Source organism: Equus przewalskii, chromosome 25, assembly GCF_037783145.1.
Source record: "Equus przewalskii isolate Varuska chromosome 25, EquPr2, whole genome shotgun sequence".
NCBI classification, from domain to species: domain Eukaryota; kingdom Metazoa; phylum Chordata; class Mammalia; order Perissodactyla; family Equidae; genus Equus; species Equus przewalskii.
The window spans coordinates 9484477-9512184 of NC_091855.1; the positions used below are offsets into that span (position 1 = coordinate 9484477).

At 36.1% G+C, this 27708-nt stretch overlaps 1 protein-coding gene across 1 annotated transcript in view; it reads right to left on the reverse strand.

Annotated features, from left to right (window-relative positions):
* The window catches only part of KCNH5 (potassium voltage-gated channel subfamily H member 5), a 305522-nt gene that overhangs the window by 120409 nt on the left and 157405 nt on the right, over positions 1-27708 (reverse strand). Inside the window, exon 8 of the mRNA XM_008522406.2 lies at positions 1228-1427. Coding sequence (XP_008520628.1) covers positions 1228-1427 — 200 coding nt within the window. The remainder of the gene's footprint in view (positions 1-1227; positions 1428-27708) is intronic.

Sequence of the window (27708 nt, forward strand, 5' to 3'; positions counted from 1 at the left end):
ATTTAACCAGAACATTTACAGTGCATCTTGTAAAATGTTGAAAGAGGAACAAATCTCACTTTCTTTCACGATTCTTCGACATATTTCCCTCAACTCTCTCACTGGCACTCCCTCTGAAGGCTTCTCTCCCTCAGCTGTCACATCCCATATCCATTCCCCACACAGCCCCACAACGCTCTGCTCCTAACAACACCTTCTCTGGCTTAAAACTATCCACTTGTTATTTCATGGAATTCTTCTCACTAAAAGTTTGCTTTGCTCACCTGATTTCCCCTTTGACATTGAAAGGTGCTGTTGAGCAGGTCTCAAAGAAAAACTACAGGTCAACCTCATACAACTCAAAGAATAAACCAAATTTTGCAAAATGGCAAGGAAGGTAATGTACTATCTGATTATCATATGTCAACAACCAGTACCCAAAAATAATAGTCTCCACTGATGCTGATAAAGTAAAATAGCTCAAGATCAGTTTTCTCTAAAACTCTTGTGTGCAAGCCCTGTTTGTCATCCCTTATATTTGATGTGAATCAGCTGGGTGTAGGAAATGAGGAGTTTTTAAAATTTGGGTTTGTTTGTTGTGAAGAGGACTTTGGGTCCTTCTCTGCCCCTAATATGAGATAGATAGGAAAAATTAAAAGAGTTCCCATGAAAAGATAAGCAAGAAATTAGAGATGTCAGATAAATGGGGGAGGAGGTATCCATTCTATAAATTTGTGTAAGGAAAAGGGGAAAACAAAGAATTATAAGTTGTGTTATAAAATGGGAGAGAGAGGGGAGAAATTTAAGTGGAGGATAGCATAGAAGACATAGAATTTTTTAGCTTATAAGCAAGGAAGTTTGTTTCTAAATTTTAAATTGGCAAAAAGTCAAAGGAGAAATCAAGAATAAAGTCTAGTAGGAGAAATGGCAGCAGTTAGAATTTCAGAAGAATGCAGCAAATTCCTCTCAGTAGTAATGAGAGTGTTTTAGGGGAAAGGAGTAATTAGCTGTTTTCAGGAACCACAATTGCTAAATTAAATGTGATGACTAGTACTAATTGATAATTAATGGTTGAGTGTTTTGCACCTTTTAAGCACTCAATAATATGATTGATATGTCACTTACGAAAAACAGAGTAACATTTATGAATCAATTATACAAGCAATATATGAGTGGGAAAGCTACAAGCACCTGAAGATTCTATTGAAATAGAAAACAAATAACAATAACAATAATAATAACCCATACCTTCTCTGTGTCAATGCCTTTTGACATGGACCATGTTGAGACAATATAATCCATGACTCGTTCACTAAGGCCTTTGGGGACCTGATAGAGTTTCAGAAAGTCCCGCACATTATTCAGCATCTCATGGTATCTGTTGGTGTTGGCATACATTTGCTGGAAAATTGTGGTAACATTTCCAAAAATAGTCGCATAAAGAAGAGCTGAAAGAGAAGAAATGATGAAAATAAAACAAATATCCCAAGTGAAAAAAAATAACATGAATATTGACCAAATCAATGAATCATTTGACAGAGATGTCTTTATAAACTTTTAGGCATTAATGCACGTTAACCTCTGAGAAGAGTGTCTGGAATTTGGTATTCACTCAGTAAATGTTACCTTCAGTCTGATAAACATGATTTTATGAGCATGCACCACTCTAGTCAATGTGGCAAAACAAGAGAGTGGCTAATAGACGTCATGAAGAATCAGATGATCCAAAGTTATAATTTGCCTAAGAAATTCTAGCCTTTTGACTAAAGTTATCCTCCAGCCTTGTCCTCCTGAATCAAGCCTAATCAATTTAAATTTTCCAGGGATTGATCCAGTTTAGAAATGTATGCTCTTTCTCATTGCTTGCTTTTTCCAGCTTTTGGAATACATCCCTACTTATAAATATTTTTGACAGAACTTCAGCAATATAGGGAATGGAGACAAATTAAAGTGTTCCATTTTTAGGAGCTTCTGGAGAGAAAGAGGGTTGGAATTAACAGCTAAAATAAAACTTTGAGAGTGCCTGAAAATTCCAGTTATTAGACTAATGTGAAGATCCCAATGTTTAAGTATTTTGATTCCATCATTTTAATTAAGAGTAAAGCCAACTTTCAAACCATTGTTATTGATCTATAGGGGCCTACAAATGGAATAGGGTTTTTTAATGCCCCTGACTGCTACTCTCTCCCTCAACCAATAATTTGCCAACTCTCTTCTCTCCAGATCTGGTCAGGCTACTGATGTTGGCCTGCCCTTGTAAAAGTTGTTAAAAGCAATTGAGTTCAGTCCAAACTCAACACACCTCCAGTCTCACACCACTCCCATATGATCTTGTCCCTTTGGTTTCATCCTCTGTTAACAGTAAGCTCTTTTGAAAAAGAAGTATTTTATTCCCCTAAATATCCAGTAAACACAATATTTAATAACCACATATATTTCATAAGCATTTCACAAATAAGTGGGATATCAGAAAATGATCACTTCCATTCTACATCTTCCAAGCATTTGAAAAATGACGCCTCTAAACAAAGTATGGGCTGTTTCATTTTGCAGTTTCATCAACCAAATCCCATTTGATGGAAGTGGCATAAAATCAAGCTAGTAAAGCAACTTAAGATCCTTAATTTATTTTCAGGGAATCATTTGTTTTTTTAAGAACAGTTGTTCTTTGAGTACAACAAATTATAATTTCACAACAGAAAGCTATGATTTTATAAGCATTTACTCAGTTTTTTGGCTGTTATTTAGGGATCTTGATGCCAATGCAGAACAATTTTTAAGACAGATGATATTTTGTTAAAACTGCGGAGGAAGAATATAGTGCTGACATTTCTCAACTGGATCTTTAAATCTTTGAATATTTATATTTAAGATCAAAAACAGAAAAATAGATAAAATCACAGACTTAAATTCTTTATTCCATCATTGTTGGGATTAAGAAAGACAAACACAAAACTAATGTGAACAAATCAATGGTAGAAGAATCAAGAAACAAATATGATTTTCAGAAAAAAGAACTAGAATTTGTGTTTTTAAAATAATGAGCGTTTTAGAGGTCAATGAAATAGTGCTACCGTCATGTTTTTTAATAATGCCCAGCTATTATAAGTTGTCAATAAATATCACAGAACTACCTATTATTTTCACATGTTTAACTTGTTTGGCTCCCTGAGATACTTGCAATATGCTGTATTTGCCGAAATGTCTTACTATTGCCTCTTAGTTTAACAAATTACCACACATTCCATCTTTTTTGGGTACACTAAATATGCATATATTCTGCTTGTATTAAGAGTTTAAACACTAAAATATGAATAAAACTGCCAATCTATTAAAAGTTTGCAGCATTAATAAATGAAGACATTTACAGTTGCAACAAAAAGAATAAAGTACCTAGGAATAAATTTAAGTAAGGAGGTGAAGGATTTATACAATGAAAACTATAAGACATTATTGAAAGAAATAGGTAATGACATGAAGAGATGGAAAGAGATTCCATGCACATGGATTGGAAGAACAAACATAGTGAAAATGTCCATACTATCCAAAGCAATCTACAGATTCAATGCAATCCCAATCAGAATCCCAATGACATTCTTCACGGAAATAGAGCAAAGAATCCTAAAATTCATATGGAGCAACCAAAGACCCCGAATTGTTAAAGCTATACTGAGAAAAAAGAACAAAGCTGGAGATGTCACAATCCCTGACTGCAAAATGTACTACAAAGCCATAGTGATCAAAACAGCATGGTACTGGTACAAAAACAGACACACAAATCAATGGAAGAGAACTGAAAGCCCAGAAATAAAACCACACACATAGGGACAGGTGATCTTTGGCAAAGGTGCCAGGAACATACAATGGAGAAAAGACAGTCTCTTCACTAAACGTTGTTTGGAAAACTGGACAGCCACATGCAAAAGAATGAAAGCAGACCACTTCTCACACCATACACAAAGATAAACTCAAAATGGATCAAATACTTGAAGCTAAGTCCTGAAACCATAAAACTCCTGGAAGATAATATAGGTAGTACGCTCTTTGACATCGAACTTAATAGGATCTTTTTGAATACCATGTATTCTCAGACAAGGGAAACAAAAGAAAAAATAAACAAGTGGGAGTTCATCAGACTAAGGAGTTTCTGCAAGGCAAAAGAAACTAGGATCAAAACCAAAAAGACAACCCACCAATTGGAAGAAAATTTTTGCAAATCATACATCTGATAAGGGGTTAATCTCCATAATATATAATGAACTCACACAACTGAACTACAAAAAAACAAACAGCCTGATCAAAAAATGGGCAGAGGATATGAACAGACATTTTTCCAAAGAAGATATACAGATGGCCAATAAACACATGAAAAAGATGTTCAATATCACTAACCATCAGGGAAATGCAAATCAAAACTACACTAATACGCCACCTTACACCTGTTAAAATGGCTATAATCACTAAGACTAAAAATAGCAAATGTTGGAGAGGGTGTGGAGAAAAGGAAACCCTCATACACTGATGGTGGGAATGCAAACTGGTGCAGCCACTATGGAAAACAGTATGGAGATTCCTCAAAAAACTAAAAGTAGAACTACCATATGACCCAGCTATCCCACTACTGGGTATCTACCCAAACAACTTGAAATCAACAATCCAAAGTAACATATGTACCCCTATGTTCATTGTAGCACTATTCACAATAGCCAAGACATGGAAACTATCCAAGTGCCCATCTACTGATGAATAAATAAAGAAGATGTGGTATGTATATACAATGGACTACTACACAGCCAGAAAAAAAGACAAAATCATCCCATTGGCAACAACATGGATGGACCTGGAGGGTATGATGCTTAGCAAAATAAGCCAGACTGAGAAAGACAAATGCCAGACGACTTCACTCATATGTGGAATATAAACAAACACATGGACAAATAAAACAGTTCAGTGGTTACTGGGGCAAGGGGGGTGTGGGGTGGGCACAGGGGATGAAGGGGAGCACCTATGTGGTGACAGACAAGAAATAATGTACAACTGAAATCTCACAATGATGTAAACTATTATGAACACAAATTTTAAAAAATGAAGAATATATTCAACATCCCATTAAGTTTGGCATATTACAAAGATATCCTCCCATTTTCATGTGAGTGTGGTGTCCTACACTGAGTATGACTAAAAAGCAGACCACTTCTCATAATTTAAGTAAAACATTCAATTATACATGTACATATTTTTTATTTTTTTTACTTTGAAATAAGCTGCAGAAATCCACATGTACTCACATGCAGCTTCTGTCAATGATAACTTACACAACTAAAGTAATTTATCAAAACCAGGAAATTGATAGTGGCACAATACAATTAAACAGACTACACACCTTTTTCATATTTCATCAGGTTTTTACACGTATTTTTTTGGTGTATAATTTTATAAAATTTTATCACATGGACATATCTGCGTAATTTTATCACATGTACAGATCTGTGTAATATATTTTTAAAAAGAGAAACCACTTCTTCCTTAAAAATATTTTCAACACTTAGGACTAGTATACATTTCAAAAAAATAGTGAGAGCAAGTATGATATTCTACAGCAAGCAACAATTCTGCTTCCCACGGAAGTCTGTGTTCCCAGGATAAATGGGCACATCTTTAATGAGAGAGGCCCTGGGACATGACACACAATAATGAGGGAAATTGATCTCAGTAAAAACTCTATGCTGCTAACTCCCAAAGTAATACCTCTCCCCTGAATTACAGACACACATATCTTCTTGGATGTCTAATAGCCATTCAAGTCAAACATGTTCAAAAAAGAACTCTTAATTTATAACACCCTGTCTCCAACTACCAAATGTACTTTTCACCTCAGTAAATTGCAAAACCATACCTAGTTGCTCAGACCAAAAACTACAAAGTCATCCTTCAATTCACTCTTTGATTCATCTCCTGTATCTAATCCATCAACAATTCCTGTTGGCTCTACCTTCAAAATACAGCCTCAGTTCATTCACTGCTCACTACCTCTACCAGCATCCTTGCATAGTCTTTAAGAGTACGTGCTTTTTCACTTAATAGCTGTGTGTCTTTGGCCAATTCCTAAGCCTCTCTACACTTCTATTTCCTCACTTATAACTTTAAAATTACACTAGAATCTTCACAAAAGTAAAAAAAAATCTATATTCAGCTAATTAATTGTAACTCAGCCTCCACTCTCACAGGTTGCTCATGATAACAGATAAGATGATGCATCCAGGCCTCTGAAGAATTTATGTTCTCCAGACACTTCATTTTGTTTGCTCTTTAGGTCAAGCTTCAGCCATTCATCTCCTTATTAATGATTTGCATTTTTTAAACTTTCTGTGCCTGTTCATGAATACATCCAACATTTACTTTTCCTAATTATCTTTCTTTTATAAATCTTGGCAGGTAATCACTAGCCATAGACTCAGCAATTTAAAATATTAATATGAAAATGCATTTCTGGTAACCTTTAAAACCACATAGGTGGTTCAACCCTCAGTTCTCTTTCTATTTATATTCACTGAAGTCCACTTTTAATAATGATATTTAAGGTGTGGGAGGAAAATATTCCATCAATCTGTGACTGTATGTGTAGCACATAGCCTCATAAAACATTTGAAATGACTCCAGTTGGCTTTAGAACAGAATGAAGAAGCTGATCTTCAGAAACCTCCAGTTTCAAAGTCTTACTCTCCTTCCAGCTCTCTCATAATGGCTCCTGGTCTCCCTGGATGCTCTTCTTCAGTGACCCATATATGAAGGCACCCTCTAGGCATCCAGTTATGAGTCAGACATTTTCTCTTTCCGAGTCTTCGCTTAATGTATATCCCATTCCATCTCGTATCTGAACTATGTCAATTACCCTGTTAGTTAATGAGAAACTAATCTCATTAATTACTTTATAAGTGTTAAATATTGAAAATTATTTAATACACTATCCCTTTCAGGGGTGTTGGAATTTTGAAGGGAGAATTCCAGGTAACACGAGTTGATTGAATCATTATTTGAATTAACTGTCAACTAGTGAGATATCATATTGGACATATTTCACCAGTTTATGGCTGACCACATGATGACCATAACAACTAACTACATAAAAATAGTCTTAATGATTACATGGTGATGATTATTGATATTATTTCCTGTATATCCTAAAGAGTCACTTAATATTAAGAAATTAATCATAAACATATGTCAATGAGTTACTAATGTAATATTTAAAATGGAAGAAAAGGAGGGAGAGGGTTAATGAAAAGATGCAGGAGGATTGTTCATTCAAAGCAACCCTAAGACATTAAAATACAAGTAAAAACAAAGAATCAAAGGATCAAAATAGCTTGATCTCCACCTTATCCTTCTAGGATAGTTATTCTATCTTTTATGCTAAGTAAATTCATTTTCTTTACTCTCTCTAATCCAACACAATTCATTTAGACTTCTAATAAAATTAGTACACTCATCTTGATTGTATAGCTATAGATGTTTTTGTAACTTTAATAAAGACTAGCTGAACAATATAAAATAATGCCTCTTAAATAAGAGGAACAATAATAAGAGATGATCAATGAATACTGACCTCACCATTTCAGACTCATTTATTATGAGTCAAACAATAATTCCCAAAATAGGTCAACTGTCAGGCAACCAGAGACAACCAAAGGTTAAAATGGTGTGTTATCTTTAGGGGGCCCTGACTCCCTCCTAGTGCCCATCTCTTCCCTACCTTTTATATGTCCACTGCCACCCTGAGCCCGCTTTCTACAGGGGCCTAGTTCATTGCTTAGGACATCACACCCTCCTGGTTGGTGCAGTAGCCCAGCTGTACAAAGGCTAGCTTAGTCACTAAAAAAAGAAAATATTTTGGAGGGAGCTGTCTTAGGTACTGAACACAATCTCTAACAAGGGCACTGATAGATATGCCACCCTCGAGACACTGGTCACTCTTCTCTATGTTTCTCAGGGATTCTAAAACCAGCTTAGAAAGAGGCAGAGGAATGTTGGGAAATAAAAAGGCACATAGACAGAGATTGCCAGTGATGTCCAGTCACTCAGAGAAACCAGAAGGGAACAAAGATACTTTTCTTTTGACATTATTTTTCAAAAAATCATAGTTACAAAGAAAGACTAAAATTTGTAGCTGAATACAAATGACTAAAGGTAAATAAAATACGTTTGTATCTGGTGATGCAGAGCTGGGTAAATGTCAGCACAATAAAAAGGAACTGAACACCAACTTCAAACAGACAACATTTTTTGACCTTTTCTTCCTGCAGTTGAAAAGATTTTGTTTATTTTTATTTTCTATGCCTAAAGTTTGCTATTTTTATTGTTTCAAGGAACAACTGAAAGTATGACATATTTCACAAGTTATATAGCTGGTGATATGTACTTTGGACACTTCCATTTTGTTTCCAATATTTCTTTTTCTCTGTTAAGTTAGGAGAAGCCATATTTTCCTCCTCTATCATCTCCATTCATATACACACGTACATACACACATAGTTAAATTATGATATGATCTGATGAAGAAATGATAATTACATAAGTTTTATTTTTCAGAATGTTTATATGTTCTTATATGGTATCTTTTTATTTAAAAAAACTTGCAAACACAAAATAAGGCAACTACAAGGGTAAGATTTAGATACTGTAGAGATCTAATGATTTGATGCAGAAATTTTCCTGTGCTCTTCAAATTACAAAATGCAAAGATCGAGCTGCTCTATGTACTTAGTCAGAATCTAGTTTTATCAGCTACAGGAAAAAAATAATGAGCAAATACAGTGAGACTAGAATAGTTTCACTAGGGTGAAAGATGGAATTTCTTTTATTTATGGATGCTCTCTGTTTACTTTGTCTAGATACACATTTTAATTGCTCTTCAGTAGTCTACTTTTCATTAATGATACCCACAAGTCATTTCTCTAATCTTTAGTACCAGAATATGAAAAAAAGCAATAAATAGAGAATAACATTAAATCATTTATTCTTTCTATATATCTATAAAGCGGTTGTCCCTGTTATTCTTACATTAATATGGAAGCACAAAATATAATACCTGAAATAATATTAAAATATCTCTTTGCTAAAATACAAGTATTAATGATCCAAGATTCAAAGAGTGAAGTGGCACTGCCAACAACCTAAATAATCTTTTGGGGCTCCTAAGCACGGTACCTGTGGATAGACAAGAGCTTTTCGTATACTCTGAAAAATAGTGTCATAAACTGTCTTCTTGATGACCCTCAAGACAATTCATTTTTGCTTCCAAATCTTTGTTTAGTCAATTCCCTTCAGGTGGGTTTCAAAATATGGCCACAGTTTTGCCCACCTTGTATGCACATCTCTTTGCAATGAGATTTTATTGCTTCTTACCCCAAAAGGTGGAATCTATTTCTGTTAAGCTTGGCTGGATTTGTGACTTCCAATAGAATGCAGGAGATGATATTATGCAACTTCCAAAGCTAGACCTTAAGGGGACTTGCATGTTTTGCCTTCACTTTCTTGGAATGCTGTCTTGAGACCATTATTCCTGAAGAAGCATGGGTTGTACTGAAGCACAGCAAGACAGCAAGGATAGAAAGGTCTGGTTATTCTAGTGGTCCCAGCTGAAACTAGCCACCAGTTGAGATGCCAACTAAATGTAGCTGCCTGAGGGAGCCTGAGCAAGATGAACAGAAGAACCAACTGCCCAGTCAATCAATAGAGTCATGAGAAATAATGGATGATTGTGATAGTAAGTCACTATGTTTTGGAGTCATTTCTTACACAGCAATTGACAACTGATACATCTCTCCCCCATGAAAGCCCCCACTTTGCCTTCTTTCTTCCTAAATCCCAACCACTGTTCGGGGCTTATTACTTCCTTCATAAAACCTTTTCTGATTGTCTCAGGTCAAGGAATTTCTCCTATTCTTCTACAGAACCTACCAATACTTCATCCCTTAAAACAGTAATTATATACCTTGATTTATACTTTTAAATTCCTTTATATGTGTTAACAAATATTGCTATAAATATAATGAAGTTCTTGAAAGAAATTACCTTTTAAACTTTCTTATATCTCTCTATTAACAGGATAGTTCTGAACACACAACTTCTGAACACATAAAAATTGGAGGTCGTGGTGCTGGCCTGATGATGTAATGGTTAAGTTCACAAGCTCTGCTTTAGCTGCCCAGGGTTCGCAGGCTCTGATCCAGGGTGTGGACCTAGCACCACTCTTCCAGCCATGCTGTGGTGGCATCCCACATAAAATAGAGCAAGACTGGCACAGCTGTTAGCTCAGTGACAATCCTCCTCAAGCAAAAAGAGGAAGATCTGCAACAGATGTTAGCTCAGGGTGCCAATCTTCCTCACAAAAAGGAAAGAAAGAATTAAACTTAAAAGATTCTCTTTGTGTAGCAAAGCAAATATCAAGTACATGAGGACCATCCCAGGTCAAATCTGACTGAGAATATCACTAAGGTATTCTGACTTGACAGTCTGAAGAGATGGGAGGCAAAAAACCAAAAACAAACCATTAAGAGGTGCACAGTCACAAAGGCTATGGCTACAGCAATGATTACCTGCTAATCAATTACAGGAATATTAGACTCTAGGGACATCAATTGTTGAAATTTAGTAGTTATGAAAAGTAAATATATTTGAAGTTATACTGTAATATTCTAGAGAAAAATTAATCAAGAAGATAAACTTTCATGGATTCAAAATTTAAGGGGTCTACCATTTGGTCCAATTTGTCTATTTCTTGGAGGTTATACTGTGGCACTATAAAACAAGTGCACAAAAATGTTCACTGAAGTGTTGTTTACAATATGAGAAAAAAGTAAAATGTTCAAAAATAAAGATTGGGTGATACAAATGGTGGCACAGCAATATAATTGAAAACTAGGAAACCATTAGGATTATCATGGGGATCTCTGGGTATAAATCTGAAAAGATTAATAGCACATTTTTGTTAGAAAAAGCAGGCTTCTTAATTCTACTCTTTCTAATATTATATGAATCTGTGAATGCGCATGTGTAGGGGGATGATCTATGGATATACAGAGAAACATGACCAGAAGGATGTTTATAAAATGTTAGCAGTTGTTATATTTGGACAATAGGATTTCTGGTGATTTTTATGTTCCCTAAACTTTTCTGCATTATTTGATTTTTTGTAATAAGCATGCACCATTTTTATAAAAGGAATAAGTTATTTGTATCTTTTAGAAAGATAAAAGCTATAAATGTCTTTAAAGAGCAGTTAGGTCAATTCCCAGGTGACGTATTCATGAAAGGTCATTAAGAAATCTGAGATACTAATGGTGTTAGCAAACCTTTACCTCGTGCTTCTTATGAGCCTTATATGCATTATCTCATCAAATTCATGCTATCACCCTCAGTTACAGTTCTATCTTCATTGTAGATATAAGAAGCAAATTCAGGAAATTAATCTGCTGAAAGTTAGATCAAAGCTTCAGTCTCCACAACTACACAACCCTACACCTTTAAGACTGATGTTGCAAATAATAATCTTTCTGTCCCATCGTAGACCACTTGTAGCCAACGTTAGTAGCTTATTAATCATTGATCAGACCAAAAGTTCTTAAGTATGAATAGCAGATCTCAAAGAATTAAGTACTCCCAGGGCATACATTACAAACTAAGTAGAAATAGTATTCACTACTTGAATGAAATGTACCAAAAGATGTTCTGGGACCATCATTAAGCTGTGATATGCTTATTTGGATACAGACAAGGAGCCCTTCAATTTGCTATGGTTGCTACATTACCCAAACTGTCATTTAATGCAGTAGAAAAGGAAATTCATTGACAAATATCTCTGAAACGTAAAAGAAAAATTTTAGTTTACTTCACTTATGCTTATTTGCTGTGAAATATCATTATACACTACGATACACATCAACATTAATCAGACGCAAGTCTTTATTTTGAGAGAATTAAAAATTCAAGAAAATTGGATACATACTTAGTGATGGAGTAGAATTTCTAATTTGTGAATCTGAGGAGGCTAAATACCCAGGGATCATGAGTAACACAAACCTAACATTTATAGTCTCCCCATCATCAGCCTCAAATTGGATATTCTTAAGTCATTGCTGCATCCATTAGCCCTCCATCACAATCTAGTTTACATGCTCTGTCATCACTTTGTAATGATGTAATGAGCTTCAGCTAGGCTCCTCCTTCTATTTTTCTCAAATATTAAGGTTAGCTCACTGAACTCGGGAACAAATAAATATGTCTTTTATCAGCAATTCTTGAACCCTTTATCTAAAGCACTGGGTGGAGTAACTTGTGTAGGTCCAGAGGTCAATCTACTTGTCACTATTGTCCTGCCTTCCTTTTAATCTGGAAACTACACTACACAGCAAGTTTCCACACCAGATAATCAGCACTTTGGGTGGTGGAGTGCTTTCATTTTGGAGGTGGAAAGGGAGATATTTAAATTTCTTTCTGTGAGTATTTCCTCAATGTACATAATCTATAGACTCTTTACATGGCAGAGATGTAGACAAAGTTACACCTTTTCAAAGGCAAAACTGAATAGTTTTATTAGGCACATATTTTGGTCAAGAACACCACTGCTCTTCCCAAGTCCATTGTTGGCTCCTCCGTCTATATGATGCCTTTATGAAATCAGTTATCAAGAGTTTTCATTCTGCTGTCAGAATGCCTCTTCTACTCATAGTCTTCTTCCTGTTAACATCTCAGAATCTAGTCATCGTCCCGTGGCTAGGTTACCACAATGGCTTCCTAACTCTTCTCCTTATCTCCAGTCTCTGTCATAATACAGTCTGCACGTGGCCACCAGACAAAATTTCCTAAAATATTAAAATGTTGTGATTTTATTTTCCTCCTTAAAAAAACCTCAGTGTAGGGGCCAGCCCCTGTGGTATAGTGGTTAAGTTCGTGCGCTCTACTTTGGCAGCCTCAGGTTTGCCGGTTCGGATCCCAGGTGCAGACCTATGCACTGCTTATCAAGCCATGCTGTGACAGGCATCCCACATATAAAACAGAGGAAGATAGCCTCAGATGTCAGCTCAGGGCCAATCTTCTTTAGCAAAAAGAGGAGGATTGGTGGCAGATGTTAGCTCAGCGCTAATCTTCTTCTTAAAAAAAAATGTTTAGTGTATAGACATAGCCTGTAAGGTAAAAGCACTCTGAGAGAACCCATAGGATCTATGCAATGGGGAAAAGTTTCTGCCTGCCAAACTCTGTAATTTATAGTTTTTCCATTAGTTAATTTACCCTACCTAGACTCTGAGCTATTGAAAGGAAAAAACTAAATCCTTAACTTCTTTTCCAATCAAGTCAGAGTTTTGTCCAGTGAATGAATTTTAAAAAGTGAATTTCACCTGGCTATAAATAAAGGGATGTGAGACTTTTTTGACTATGTGAGTACAAAAGAGCATCAGGATGACTGTGTCTCTCCAGCTGTCTGTATGGTGCATGAATGATCTTACCACCTATTAAAATTCTGTGTAATGCATAGCAAAAAATTCATCAAAGAAAAGGCAATATAATCCTTGAATAAATTTATTCTTTAAGCTCTTTAAGGCAGGGCCAGTATCAGCTATTTCCTTCATAATCCCCAAGAATAACCAGAATGTTCTTCAACAAAGTGGGTTAACAGCAAAAGTTGCCAACTAACATGAAAAAATTACAACAGCTGATCTAGACTCTGTCCCTTGTTTGGTGAAATGACAAAACTAGTTTGTGTGAGCACAGAAGACTTACTGAATTGTATGCACATTGTCAAAACTTCTAAGGATGGTATTTTAGCCATTTTACAACCATCATTAGGCCTTTTTGCATTGGCCAATAGTCATTGACATATCGAGCACACATTTATTAAGTACTTACTGTGTCTAAACACAATGCTAGAGAGTATGGGAGATACAGGGATGTGCCATTTTATGGACATATTTTTATTTTTTAACTAACACTTGAAACAATTTGGTTGTAAAATTCTACGCTCAGGAATGATCATAAATTTTCCCATGTTCCTTAAAAATATTCTAAACAATGGATCAGAAGTCTGACAAAGTATCAACACAATAAGAAGCTTGATCATTAAATAATACATGTTTAGCAAAATGCTGTGAAAGAGTCAATACAGTCAAAACTAAACAGCTTGACCTTACTGAAACTGTGCTGCATTAAAATCTCCAGTTAGCCTCATCATCACTGACTTAACATTGCCCTTGACAATTTTCTTTACTCTTTTCCTTTTAAATAGTACTATCACCTTTATTTGTAGGACACACTGCTCCTCTACTGGCTCTTGTCTCCTCCCTTACCTAAAGTGTCTGTACAATTAATTAGTCAAACCAGCACTTTTTTGAGAGTAAAAGAGGGCCCTCTTAATAGTTATACTGGGACAACAGGAGTAAGGAGGGCTGTCCCAGGTAAACAAAGGACACTATGGGTCACTCCACCATTATTCCAATTTCTCCTCCTATGGCCCCTTCCTCCATCGCAAGAGACCAGATCTATGAGCTTCTGATGTTCATCCACATCAGAGCTCACTCCCTGACAAAGTCTGTCCACTCACAGATTTCAAGTAACATCTGAACTCAGAGGGCTTCCTATCTACGTACCCTATCATCTCATGTTGCAAGTGCCTACACAATCACTTTATTTGAATGGATGTATCTTTCAAACTGCCTGATGCGATGCCTAAAAGCAACCATGTCATTTCTTCCCAGTACGGAATATTACTTTTCCCAAAATTCCTTTTCATATTCATCGAATGAGCATAAAGTATAAAACCAAGCTCAAAAAGCTTTTCTCTTTTTTTGCTGGAACTGTATACAGACTAATTTAGTTGACCATGAGGTTTTAAAATGAACAGTGAATTTGGAAAAATATATGGGTGAGATGATAAAAGTATTTCCTAGAGAAGGCAAGCTGAGTTGGTCAAGGTGTAAGGAATTTGATTTGAAGGAACAATCCAAAATTTTCAAACTGTATTCTATTGCAACACTATAATTCTCTGTGATGGTAACACATGTTTGTCAAAAAAGAATAGTTTCTGGATCAAATAAGTTTCATATCAGTTCTCCCTCTTGGAGAGACTCAATACACATTAGCATATCATACTGCATATTAGCATATCAAAAGCTCTGAGAAGCCTCCCAGTAAAGACATCACTTTTCACACTTGTTTGTTCTTGGATCCCTGTTTGTTCATTAAAAACCTATGAACATTTTTCAGATCTCCATGGAAAACCATTTAACAATCACTGCAGACGGTTGGGGGAGCAGGTGCAGACAGTGGGGCATATGAGAGACTGTCGCCACAATCCCAGGATGCTAATGCAGGCCAGCAACTGAGGAACCCATTTTACCAAATCTAAAAGTTGGCAGTGCTACATCAACCAGTGTCACAGATTGATGCGTAGAGATGGAACTGGCCGTGAAAAATAATGCCTACCTGTAGGAAAGGCAAGACTAGAAGTGCTGAGTGGTGAGGCCAAACTTGAATTTGATCAAAAACAATCTAGGCAGTGGCAGAGAGCAAGATGAAGGACAGTACACATGAGTTGGCAGGGCTTGTTGCTTTCCCTAGCCAAGGCTTGCTGGGCCTTTAGGCACAGACTCCTTGCTTTTCTCTGCCACTATGCTTTGTGGGTCTTAAAATGGCATTCTCTAATTGAGTCTTAAGTCAATGATTGATGAAGAAGGGGTAAAATAGTATTTGAAAAAGTTCACTTTTGCAGTTTTAGACAAGTTATACTGAAGTGAGAGAGAGACTAAAGACAGGTAAATAAGCTACCAGGTTGGTCACCATCTCTGTAAAGAAAGAAATGATGAGGATCTGAAACAGGGCAGCGGCTAGCAAATGAAGAGAGAAATAATCAACCTACAGACATGAGGAAGAATCAACAGGACAGAGTACCTGAACTTAGGTCAGCAAATTCAAACACTGTTGTATTCTTGCAGTAGTGAAGGGTATGGGAAGGGTCTGCCATATCTTGGCACACTGCATACTCAGTCTGTACTATCTTCATTTATGTTGATCTGTACCTTCCTGATTCTTTTTTGTAAATCACTTCAGTTGTGTATCTTTAGCTTCTCTACGTAAAGTGTAAATTTATTGTAGACAAGAAAACATATTTTCCATGAATTTTGCATTTCCTAGGAAAACCTCGTGCATTGCTTGGAGCAATAAATTAACTGATATAAAAAGTTAACTGATTTAAGCATGCATTTTATATATGATAGAGCACTTCACTGACTTCTTTTAAAGATAATAGCTCATCCTGTGTTTAAACAGAATCAGATCTTTTAAAAGGTAGTCACCAAGAGATTATCGCATATAAGACAATCACATCATCATCAAATTAGAGGAACAAACCCGTATGATGATATACGAACTCATGAAAAAATCCATCATGAAAAAGCAGAATATATTACTCCACTTAAAATCCCTGGGAACTATGATTTGTAGAAACTTTGAGAAACTCTTCTGGCTACAGAAACTCTTCACCCTCAGCCTAATCATTTGTTGCTGGCTAAAATGCGAAACTTAGTTAATTGTCTATGATTAATGGAGCCAATATAAACCTGTTAGGTCAACAGAAATGGCATTGGTTTAACAGGTTTTAAAGGTTTAAATCTTGACTTGATAAAATTATCCTCCTCTTTCTAATTTGCAAGACTGTGTGCCCCATGAAACACTGAGTCCCATGAAACAGTGCATCATATATTACTAAATTTATTCTCTATCTCCCACATTACTAGGTTTCATTCTTTTCTAGTAACACTTGGTACCAAATGTTCACCTTTTCAATAAATCATTACTGCCAAGGTCTGACATCTATGGAATAAAGCCATACCAAGTTCATTCTACTGGGCACATCGCTGTGGCAGAAATGTCAGCTATAATAAGCATGAGATGAAAAAGATCTTCAGGCCTCCTGTCAGGTAGTACCTAACCTGACAGTAGGTTAAAATTGAACATTTACATGAAGAGGTTGGGCAACTGAGGCTGACAGCTGTCATTAACACTGTGAAGAAGAAGAAATATGCCACCTAAGATGTCCCAGACTTCACACTTTACAGGTGTTTTCGCATTCCCATTTAATCCTTCTAACAAACATGGGATTGGGCATTACTCCAGGTGAGAAATCTCTCTCTCCTCCCCATCCATATTACCGATGCCCTGCTTTAAGTACTTATCATCTCTCAGAAAAATTACTCCCACAGCTGGCTGATTGACGTCCTCACCAACAATCATGTTCCAACTGTAAGAATTGAGTAATATCAGTTTTTCTGGCAGGACAAAACCTGAAAATTCAGAATCTGAAAACTCAGTTGCTTAACAATAACCGGTTTTTGGGGCTGGCCCCGTGGCCAAGTGGTTAAGTTCGTGCGCTCCACTGCGGGCGGTCCAGTGTTTCATTGGTTTGAATCCTGGGCACGGACATGGCACTGCTCACCAAACCATGCTGAGGCAGCGTCCCACATGCCACAACTAGAGGGACCCACAGCAAAGAATATACAACTATGCACCGAAGGGCTTTGAGGAGACAAAGGGAAAAAAATTTTAAAAAATTAAAATAAAAAACAATAACCAGTTTTTACTTGCAGTTCACAACTACAGGGTGGATGTGGATCACACAGCTTCCAGAGCAGTGATGCTCCAAATGGGAACTCAGAGATCCAGCACACTTCCACCTGTGACCCTGCTGTCTCAACACGTGCTCCCCATGGTCATCACCAAAGAGAGGCTTGGAGGACCATGCAGACTACTTCCTCCACCTCCCACTGGCAGAGCCCAATCACATGGCCCAATCCAACTACAAGAGAGCCTGGAAAATGCAGGGCTGCACAGAAACATGTAATAAATGAAAACAGCCTCTACCACATCAACTCTCAGTACAGCCAGGTGGATTGGCTAAAACAGAAATCTGCTCATGCCACGCCTCTGCTTAATCTCCTACAATGGCTCCCTAATGCCCGTAGGTCTCATCTTCATCTTTATCTCCTGATATTTCACACCTCAAAATTCAGACTCTACAAACCATGAGGCACTTGTTTCTTATACACTATGCCATTTTTTGTGTTTGCTAATATTTTTTTTAAAAATCACAATTATCACCATTTCTAATCACATCCACAGCTGCCATCCTTACCCAAGCCCACACCTTTTGCCTATACTTCTGCAGTAGCCTCCTAACAAGTTCCTTACTTCCATTCTTGCCTTGAGCAGTATATTCTCAACACAGCAGCCAGCACATTGCTTTAAAATAAAATTAGATAATGTCTCTGACCTCTTGAAAGTTTCCAGGGGTTCTCATCACAAGCACAATAAAATCAAAGCCTGCACAATCTGGCCCCTGTCTTCATCTCTAAGTTCATCTTCTTCCCCTCTCCTCCACCTTATGGTACACTGGCCCCACTGATGCCCATGCCCACCTCAGCACCTCCCTGCCTCAGGAGCTTCTGCAGTTGCTGCTGCTGCTACCTATAACATGCTTACATGGTTCCCTCCCTGACTTCATTCAGGTCTCTTAAATGTTACCGTCTAAAACAGGAATGCTCTTACTCCATAACCTTAACTAGCTTTTTCTTCTCAACACTTACCTCTACCCAACATTGTATTGTGAATCTGCTTGTTGTCTATATTACCTGATATCCTCTCCAGAATGTAAAGTCCATGAGATCTGGATTTTATCTGTTGGATTCAATATAATATCTCTAGAGCTTACAGCAATTGATGTTAAATTAATAAGTGATAGAGTGAGTGAATCCTGACCCTCTCTGCCTACTGTACACTTTCTCCAATATTCCTTGGTGGCCACTCCATCTTCAAGCTTCAGCAGAGGATTCATTCAAGCCTTTCACATTCTTCCCACCAAGTACAATTCCTCCTCTGTGACTTCAGCTCTAGCACAGTGTCTAACACATAGGCATTCAGCAATTTCACATCAGTGCATGATGCTCAGAGGCAGTAAGGCCAAATGGCCAGTAAATAACAAGACAGAGATGCAAACCAAGAATTTATGATTTTAGGCCCATAGCTACTTTTACTTTATGTCACAGCTGCTGTGAAATACACTTTTTGTAGCTGAGATTCAAGATGCAGAGTATATTTCTTTTCTTCGTAATTCTTTCAACATGCTTAGCATTTTGGTCAAATGAAACAAATACTGAATGACATTTTTGCTTAGGGCAAGTTACCTAAAAATTAGCCTTCATAGACTTCTTTGGCATACTTACACGAACACACTTCAGTACATATTCTTATGTATTGCAAAGAGGGTGCATAATTTTTTGACTCTTTAGAACAATTGCGTATAAAGAACTTCTTCAAAAACTGCTATTTATCTGCAATAAAAATGTATGTGACTTCTCCATCTGACAAATCAAGTCTTTCACATTTAACACTCTGTGGTAACAAATCATTTTATTGGCAGCTCTTGGGTCCAAAGTAGCCGTGTGCTAAAGGCATGGGACGGAGGCAAAGTCAAGTCCTCTGCCCAGTGGTAGGTCCTACATGTAAACATAGCTATTAATTTTTTTAACTTTAAAAAATACTTGATCTTTATTTATAAATCTAGTTATTTTTCTAGGTTTCAGATGTAAAATACAAGCAGGAGGGTGGGGATCTTTTTACAAGATAATATATGGAAACATTTAATTTAACCACTTGGAAAACAGAAAGCATAGTTTTAATACAAAACATTTTGGAAAATGTCTCAGTAAAATTCCTATTATACCCACAATTAAATAATAATAATAATAATATATATACTTTCATTATTACGTATCATATACTTTTATTAACTCATTTAACCTTAAAGCAACTCTCTGAGAAAGGCCTATTATCATTTCCCTTTTAGAGATGATGAAACTAAAGGCAGAGAAAGTTTTAAGCTGCTTGCTCAAGGTCAAATAGCTAGTAGGTGGTAGAGTCAAGATTCAAATCCAGGTAGTCCGACTCCAGGACCTATGTTTTGAAACAATGGCTAAAAATTCTTCTCAATAAATACTTAAATCTTTTTTCCATTAGCCATAAGATCTTAATATAGGTTCTTTGTATTTAAAAAACACATCAATGAAACTGTTTTCACTGTAACCGAACATCTGTTTGTGAAGGAAACGAAAAGATAAACATGTCACACTCTTGTCTTCAAATTCTTTGATTGGCTTATTGAATATTATTCAATATAAATCATCTTCTACATACCAGCCCCTTTGTTAGATGCTGAGATATAATGGCCTATGAGATCGTATCTATCCCAGAGAAACTATAGTTGATTGCAGCCAGATAAATCATTTCTGTTCAGTGTCACACATGGTACACATAGAGTGCTATAAGAAGTCACTGGAGGGGCACCTAACCCTACCTTGAAGGCTCAAGAAAAGCTTTTTAGATGAGCGATTTCTAAGTAATTTCTAAAGTTGTTTGGTATTATGTGGCTGTAATATAATGATAGACAAAATTTGTACCAAGCTATGTCAGTTGAAGGCAGCTCAGTTGCTTCTCCATTGATATGAGACACTATATCTCTCCTTGTGGAAAACAAATTCTCATTTAGCATTTCACTTAGAGATTTGTCTAACACTGCCTTGTCTAAACAATAGAGTTGGGCTGGAAAGTTGGGTTTTAGTCCTGACTCTACCACAAATTAACTGTGTGTTAAGGATTCTGGGGAATGAGGAGCTAACATGAATAGAAAAGCCTGGGTATTTATGTAAGAAAATTTTCATCATGGGTTGCTAGGATGTGTGAGAAAAGAGGGACAAGGACATAGACAAAGGATGAGGCGGGACATTTATGCTTCCATGAGTGTCAATGCTTAAGAGAGAAGCTGTGCAAGCAGTGTGGTAGGAGACTAATCTGAATCAAAAAGAACAGGTAATTTGCATGAAAAATCCCAAAGGTGAAACTGAGTCATAGTTTGTGTTGAGTGGGGTCTTGAAGGTGAGTTGCTCCAGTGCTTTGATCTCCCTAAATTCCTGATTTTCAGAAACTGTATGCTATTATCTATCTCTTCCTTCTCCCTCTTAAATAGAAGACTTTAATGAGAACTTTCCTCACTTAATGAAAACTTTCTCATCAGCATGTAAGCATATTCAAGTCTCTGACCGTTGATTAAAAAGAGAAAAACTTCCTCAACTATTTCGTAATTTCATTTCCTATTCATTCCTCCTTTCATTCAACAAGTATTCATTGGGTCTCTGCTGTTGGCCAGGCACTGTACTATCCACAATACAAAGGTGAACCAAGCAGGCTCAGTCTATCCCCTATATTTTTGGTTTTAATTACTTTATTGTGTCACACACACACGAAACAATTCTCTTATATCTAATTCAACTTTTTCCTCTAAAGACGGCTCTGACAAGAATAAAGACCAAGAATTAAAGTATTACATTTGAAGACTTCTGTGCTAAATAACAAAAAGAACGATTAAAGGAAAATAAGATTTCTCTATAAAATCCAATTCTTAGCTCAGGGCACATTGTATAAGGACACTGAGTAAATAGAAATTTATGACGTTGAATTGTATTATGTAAAAATTCCAAGAACTTGCTCTCTACTCGGTGACAGAGGTAGTGACAAATAGATAAGGTCGTCAGAGTATGGTCAAGCAGCAGTAGAAATGACAGGGTAAAAATAGAAAGGAAGGAGGAGGAATGGAATGAGAAAATATAAATTTCTAATTTGGCACGTTATAATCCCACAAGTGCAAAGAAACATTTGTTTTAAAGTACTCAGGGAAAAGGACAGACTGGCTCAAAAATAATGATAATTTAAAGGTGTAGAGTACACATAAAGGACAGTTCTTTATTTTGATGCTAATTTATAGGCCTATAATGTGGTTATTGCTGAGTAAAACAAATGCCTTATATAATTGTTTCAGTCATTAGGCAAACTTGCATGATTCATCTGAAAAGGAGAACCATGCAGAAATCAGAGATTCAAGCACATATCAATATGTTATACATCTTTGGGCACTAAATCACAGACATTAAGTTTAGGAAGTATGATTGTTTAATGATCCAACGCTTTGAATTTCATTAACTATTGTTTGGAAGCACTTAAGAAATCAAACACATTTTTACTTTACTGAGAAGATTTGAAGTAGAAGAAAATAATAAAATTCCTTATCTATTTATCATAAATGCCCCAAATCCTCCTCAGTATTTTTCCCCAAATGAAAGGATCAGGTGGCAGGGTATAGAAGTAGCTGGAAATGAGAGCAGGCCTTAGAATGCAAACCACGCAGACTGATTGTCACCAGCCTGCTGATGAAAGACACAAAGCGATTTCTGTGTGTGCATGGGTCAACCGATGGTCCACGCTCCAAGGGCTGACCTGGTTCTAGCTTTCTATTTTTAATTATGAACCCAGACTTCTAATATGACAGAGTATTGTAGGGGGCGCTATACCCACTGACTCTTAAGCATGCAGGAGGCTAGAAACTCTCGAGGCTAGTGATGAAAATAATTTCTATTTAAAACAAACAAAAATCCTCCCATAGAAGAAAGAACAGAACAGAGATGGAAGTTTGTCTCTTAGAACTTCATTCCTGAAGAAGTGAGGATTTTGCTGGAGACACTGTTTGTGTGTTTGGTACCACAGAAGATTTGAACTTCGTAAAGAAGTTCATAATAAAAGCAACTGGGCACCTTGTTTACAAATGTGCTTGTTTCCTTTTAAATGGCTGGTTAGATTAAGAGCATGGGATTTCTGGATCAGACGACTCTGGATTCAGGTCCCAAAAGCACCACAGACTAGTTTGTAACCTTGGAAAAGTTATTTAATCTTTCTGAGTTTCTGTTTCCTCAGCTAAAAAAAAATATATATATATACCAATAATAAAATAGTACCTTGCCCATATGGTTTCTGGGAGAATTGAATGACACGGTACATAAAAAATGGTTTGCACAGAGGCTGCCACATACAAAACACTCAAGAAAAGTAATATATAAGAAAAGTAATATAATAAGAAATAGTGGGGCTGGCTCCGTGGCTGAGTGGTTAAGTTCGCGCACTCTGCTGCGGTGGCCCAGGGTTCGGATCCTGGGCGCAGACGTGGCACCGCTCATCAGGCCATGTTGAGGCGGTGTCCCACATCCCACAACTAGAAGGACCTGCAACTAAGGCATACAACTATGTACCGGGGGGGCGGGGGATTGGGAAATAAAGCAGAAGAAAAAAAAAAAGATTGGCAACAGTTGTTAGCCCAGGTGCCAATCCTTAAAAAAAATAATAATAATAATATAGCAATCTAATACGCTCAAAAAAAGAAAGAAAGAAATAGTAAAATTTTGTCAGCTCTCTGTACCCTGTTATTCGGGAAAAATTTAAATTTGACTTCAATATCATATTGGCTAATATATAAATTTTAGAAGTCAGAAAAACACTTCCTAAGCATTTTCATGACACGAACTTGGCTGCAGGTGATCAGCTAAATGCCAAATTCCAAAACTTGAGCAAGATTTGCTTGTTATCTTGGACACATTTTGAATTTCTTATGCACTATTGTTTGCAGGGGGGACTTTTTTAGTGAGGAAGATTGCCCCTGAGCTAACATCTGTGCCAATCTTCCTCTATTTTGTATGCAGGATACTGCCACAGTATGGCATGGATGAGCAGTGTGTAGGTCTGTGCCCAAGATCTGTACCCGCGAACCCAGGTCCACGGAAGTGGAACATGCAAACTTAACCACTACATCACAAGCTAGCCCCTTCTTATGCACTGTTCTTAAAATAGCAGACTACTAAAAAAACCTTCATAATGCAAATAACCATGAGATGACAGAGTATCAAATCTGCTTTTAAAATTATTGCTAGATGAAAGGCCAAGAAGACTAATTTAGACTACAAAGGCTTATTCTTTGTGATTCTTCTTCTTTCCCATTAAGTTCATCTCTGAACAACTTGAAATTATGACACATGTTTTAGGGAACATTAAGTGCCTTACCAAATATGAAATCTGGTCTTCTGCTTCCAATCATGATGTAGTAACTGATAACAGACATATCCTCCCATCGTAAATAATGAGAAAACTGAAAAAAATATATGAAACTACTGATTTTAGAAGTTGGGCATCAAACAGAACTAACTGTTTCCCTGAGAGACAGAAAATAAACAAGCTGAGCCCAACAATTACCCTGGATATCTGTCTGGAGACCACAGAATGGGGGGTGGGGTGGAGGGCGGGGAGGGAATTCAAGTTGATCAAGATGACCAGGCTGAGTTGATGAGACTGAGATCAGAATTTGGGAAGGCTAAGGAATCTAGAATTTTGGGGACAGAGTATCAGAAATAAATATGCTAAGCATAGGGAAAGCCCCAGAAATCCACACAGAGTCTCCCTTGAGTCTTTGTCTGAATAATACATTTTATACGGATATGGTAAAATTCTTTGAGGCCAAGATAAAAGTAGATGATACATCTGTAAGCTGAATGAAGATGTCATAAAGGGCTGTTATAGATTTGCCTTCTAACCAGCCAGAGTGAAAAGACCTCACTGAATACATGGGACATCCACTAGAGAATTCAGAAAAGTTGTGTCTTTGGAGTAGGGTTAAGCTAGTAAAAGAGTAAAGGCTATTTGAGACTCATCTAGCAAAGCTTTAAAAACAAGCCTTAAAAGCATCAAGCTTTCTGCAAATTACTAAACCATATATCAAAACAATATTCAAAACTCTTCAAAGGAAGGCAATAAAATCCAGTCAACAATATAACATTAACAATGTTCAATATATGACCAAAAATTACTAGATATGTGTACAAAAAATGTGACCCATACACAGGAAAATAATCAGTCAATATAAACAAATCCAGAATTAACAGAGATGATAGAATTAGCACACAAGGACTTTAAAACAGCTTTTATAAATATGCTTAAGGATTTAAATAAAAATATGAACATAAAGTAGAGAGAAAGGGAAGGTACAAAAAGAATCAGAGGGAACTTCCAGAAACGAAATATACAGAATCTGAAATGAAAAATTTACTGGATAGGATTTACAGCAGATTAGACTCTGTCACAAGAAAGGATCAGTAAGCTTGAAGACATAGCAATAGAAACTCTCCAAACTTCAGGAAGACAGAAAAGGCCTAAAAGTATCAACAGAACATTAGCAACCTGTGAGACAATGCCAAATACTTTAATATACATGTAATTAGTGTCCCAAAAAGACAATGAAGATGTAGAAATATATTTAGGAAGAAAAGAACTGAAATCTTCCTAAATCCAAGGAGAACTCAAAAGCCACAGATTAAAGAAGCTCAGTAAATGCCAAGTAGGATAAAATGCAGAGAAAACCAAACCAAAGCACATCATAATCAAATTGCAAAACCATTGGTGACAGAAAGATCTGTCAACCTAGAATTTTACATTCAGTGCAAGTATTCTTGAAAAACAAAAAGACTTTCATGACAATAAAAATTGGAGAATTCATCACTAGAAAACCTGCAGCACAAGAAATATTAAAGAAAGTTCTTTCAGAAAATAATTCCAGATGAAAAATCATATCTACATAAAAGAATGAAGAACACTGGAAAGAATAAATATACAGGTAAATAAAAAAGACATTTTTCCACTTTTAAATTTATTTAAAAGGAAACTGACTACTTAAAGTAAAAACAATAATATATTGTAGAGTTCATAACATATGTAAAAGTAAAGTACATGATAGCCATAGCATAAGAATAGTGGTGAGATATAGACATACTCTACTATAAGATTCTTACATTATGTGAAGTGGTATAATATTATGTGAAGGTAAAATATGATGATAAACTAAAGGTGCAAATTAAAAACCCTAGAGCAACAATTAAAAATTAAAACAAAGAGTTTTAGCTAATAAATCACTACAGGCAATAAAATTCAGTGTTGAAAGATATCGCTAAATATCAAGGCAGAACAGAGGATAAAAATGAAAATCAACAAAAACAAGTAGCACAATGGTAGGCATAAACACAAGTGAATTCACTGAGACTACATAAGTATACTAAATGTATACGCACCTAATAAAAGAGACTGAACCCTCAACAATAAAATCTGCAAAACACACCTAAACTACATACTATATAGTGACATTTACCAAGACAATGTGGTATTGCCATAAGGGTAATAAAAACAAAAAATTCAAAATAGATCATAGATCTAAAGGTAAGAAGAAAGAGAGAGGAATTTCTAAAAAAAAGCATTGTAAAAAATCTTGCCAATCTTAGGGTAAAGAAAGTTATCTCTACAGAACACCAAAAGCACTAAATGTTTTTTTAATTGATAAATTGGGCTTCTTACAAATTACAGCCTCTACACTTCAAAGTATTTTCATTAGAAAATAAAAATTTCCACCACAGACTGGGCGAAAATATTCATGATACATATATATGAAAAAGGCATATCCAAAATGTATAAAGAATATATTTTAAACCAGTAACTTAACTTAAAATGGGCAAAATATTTGAAAACCCTTTGTATTACTTTGCTAGGGCTCCCATAACATAAGTCCCACAGACTGAGTGGCTTAAACGATAGAAATTATTTTCTCACAAGCCTGGAAGGTAAAAGTCTGGAATCAGGTGTTGTGAGGGTTAGTTTCTTCTGAGGCCTCTCTCCTTGGCTTGCAGGTGGTCACCTTCTCCCTACATCTTCACGTAGTCTTTCCTCTGTGCGTGTCTGTGTCCAAATTTTCTCTTCTTAAAACGACACCAGTCATATTGAATTAGCACCTATCATAAGGACCTCATTTTAACTTAATTACCTCTTTAAAGACGGTACCTTCAAATAACGTTACTTAAAAATTTTTCTATCAGAAATTTATTGTTCTAGATTTATATTCAGTGATGTTTTTGGTAGTGACTGTATGTGAGAGACCCTGAACTAAACATTTTATCTCAACACCTACTCATGCTTTCACAATCAAGGGCATTGCAATAGTTTATTAGGAGATCATTCTGCACCTAATTATATTTTCTGTGGAATAGACTGTAGCACTTGAAAAATAATGGTACACTCATTAATGGTGCAATTATATATTAGAATTATGAATCCCATTCTTTTTTTAAAATGCACATACATTCATGTACACTCAGGCACTTACACATACCGCTCCAAATTTCTGAAATTAATAGAAAAAAAGATTTCCAAAGAAATTATGAGAAAAATCTTCAAAAAAGAAAACTCAATGCTGAGTTGTAAAAATCCTTTCACAATGTAAAAGAGTGAAAAACAGGACCTAATTTTCAATGCTGGAGAAATGAGAAACTTTTTCATCTCATTAGGCACACCAGTTAGGAAATGTGGCATTCTACAGCCAGAAGGAGACCCTCACTCAAGAAACATTTATTAAGTTCGGCTATTTTCCAGAAACTACATACAATCATAAATTTTTGAATGATATTAAAATGACGATGTGTAGAAGTTCGTGGGGACAAGAGCAAGATATAAAAGAAAGTGAATTGTAGGCAAGCAGAAAAGAGAGGACTGTGAAGAATTTCATCATAGTTAGTGGCAACTTGACCACTGTGCCCAATTTTTACTTTTTTTTTCTCTTTTTTTGAATAATGAACAGTCAGTATAAATTTAGTGTAGTATTTGTTCATTTGAAAGCATCTCAGAAACATGGACCTATTTTTAGAAGAAGATTAAAAATAAGTCCTAGATGTGTTTGTTGCCAAGCTGAACTTGGAACTAACAAACGTTCCACATACA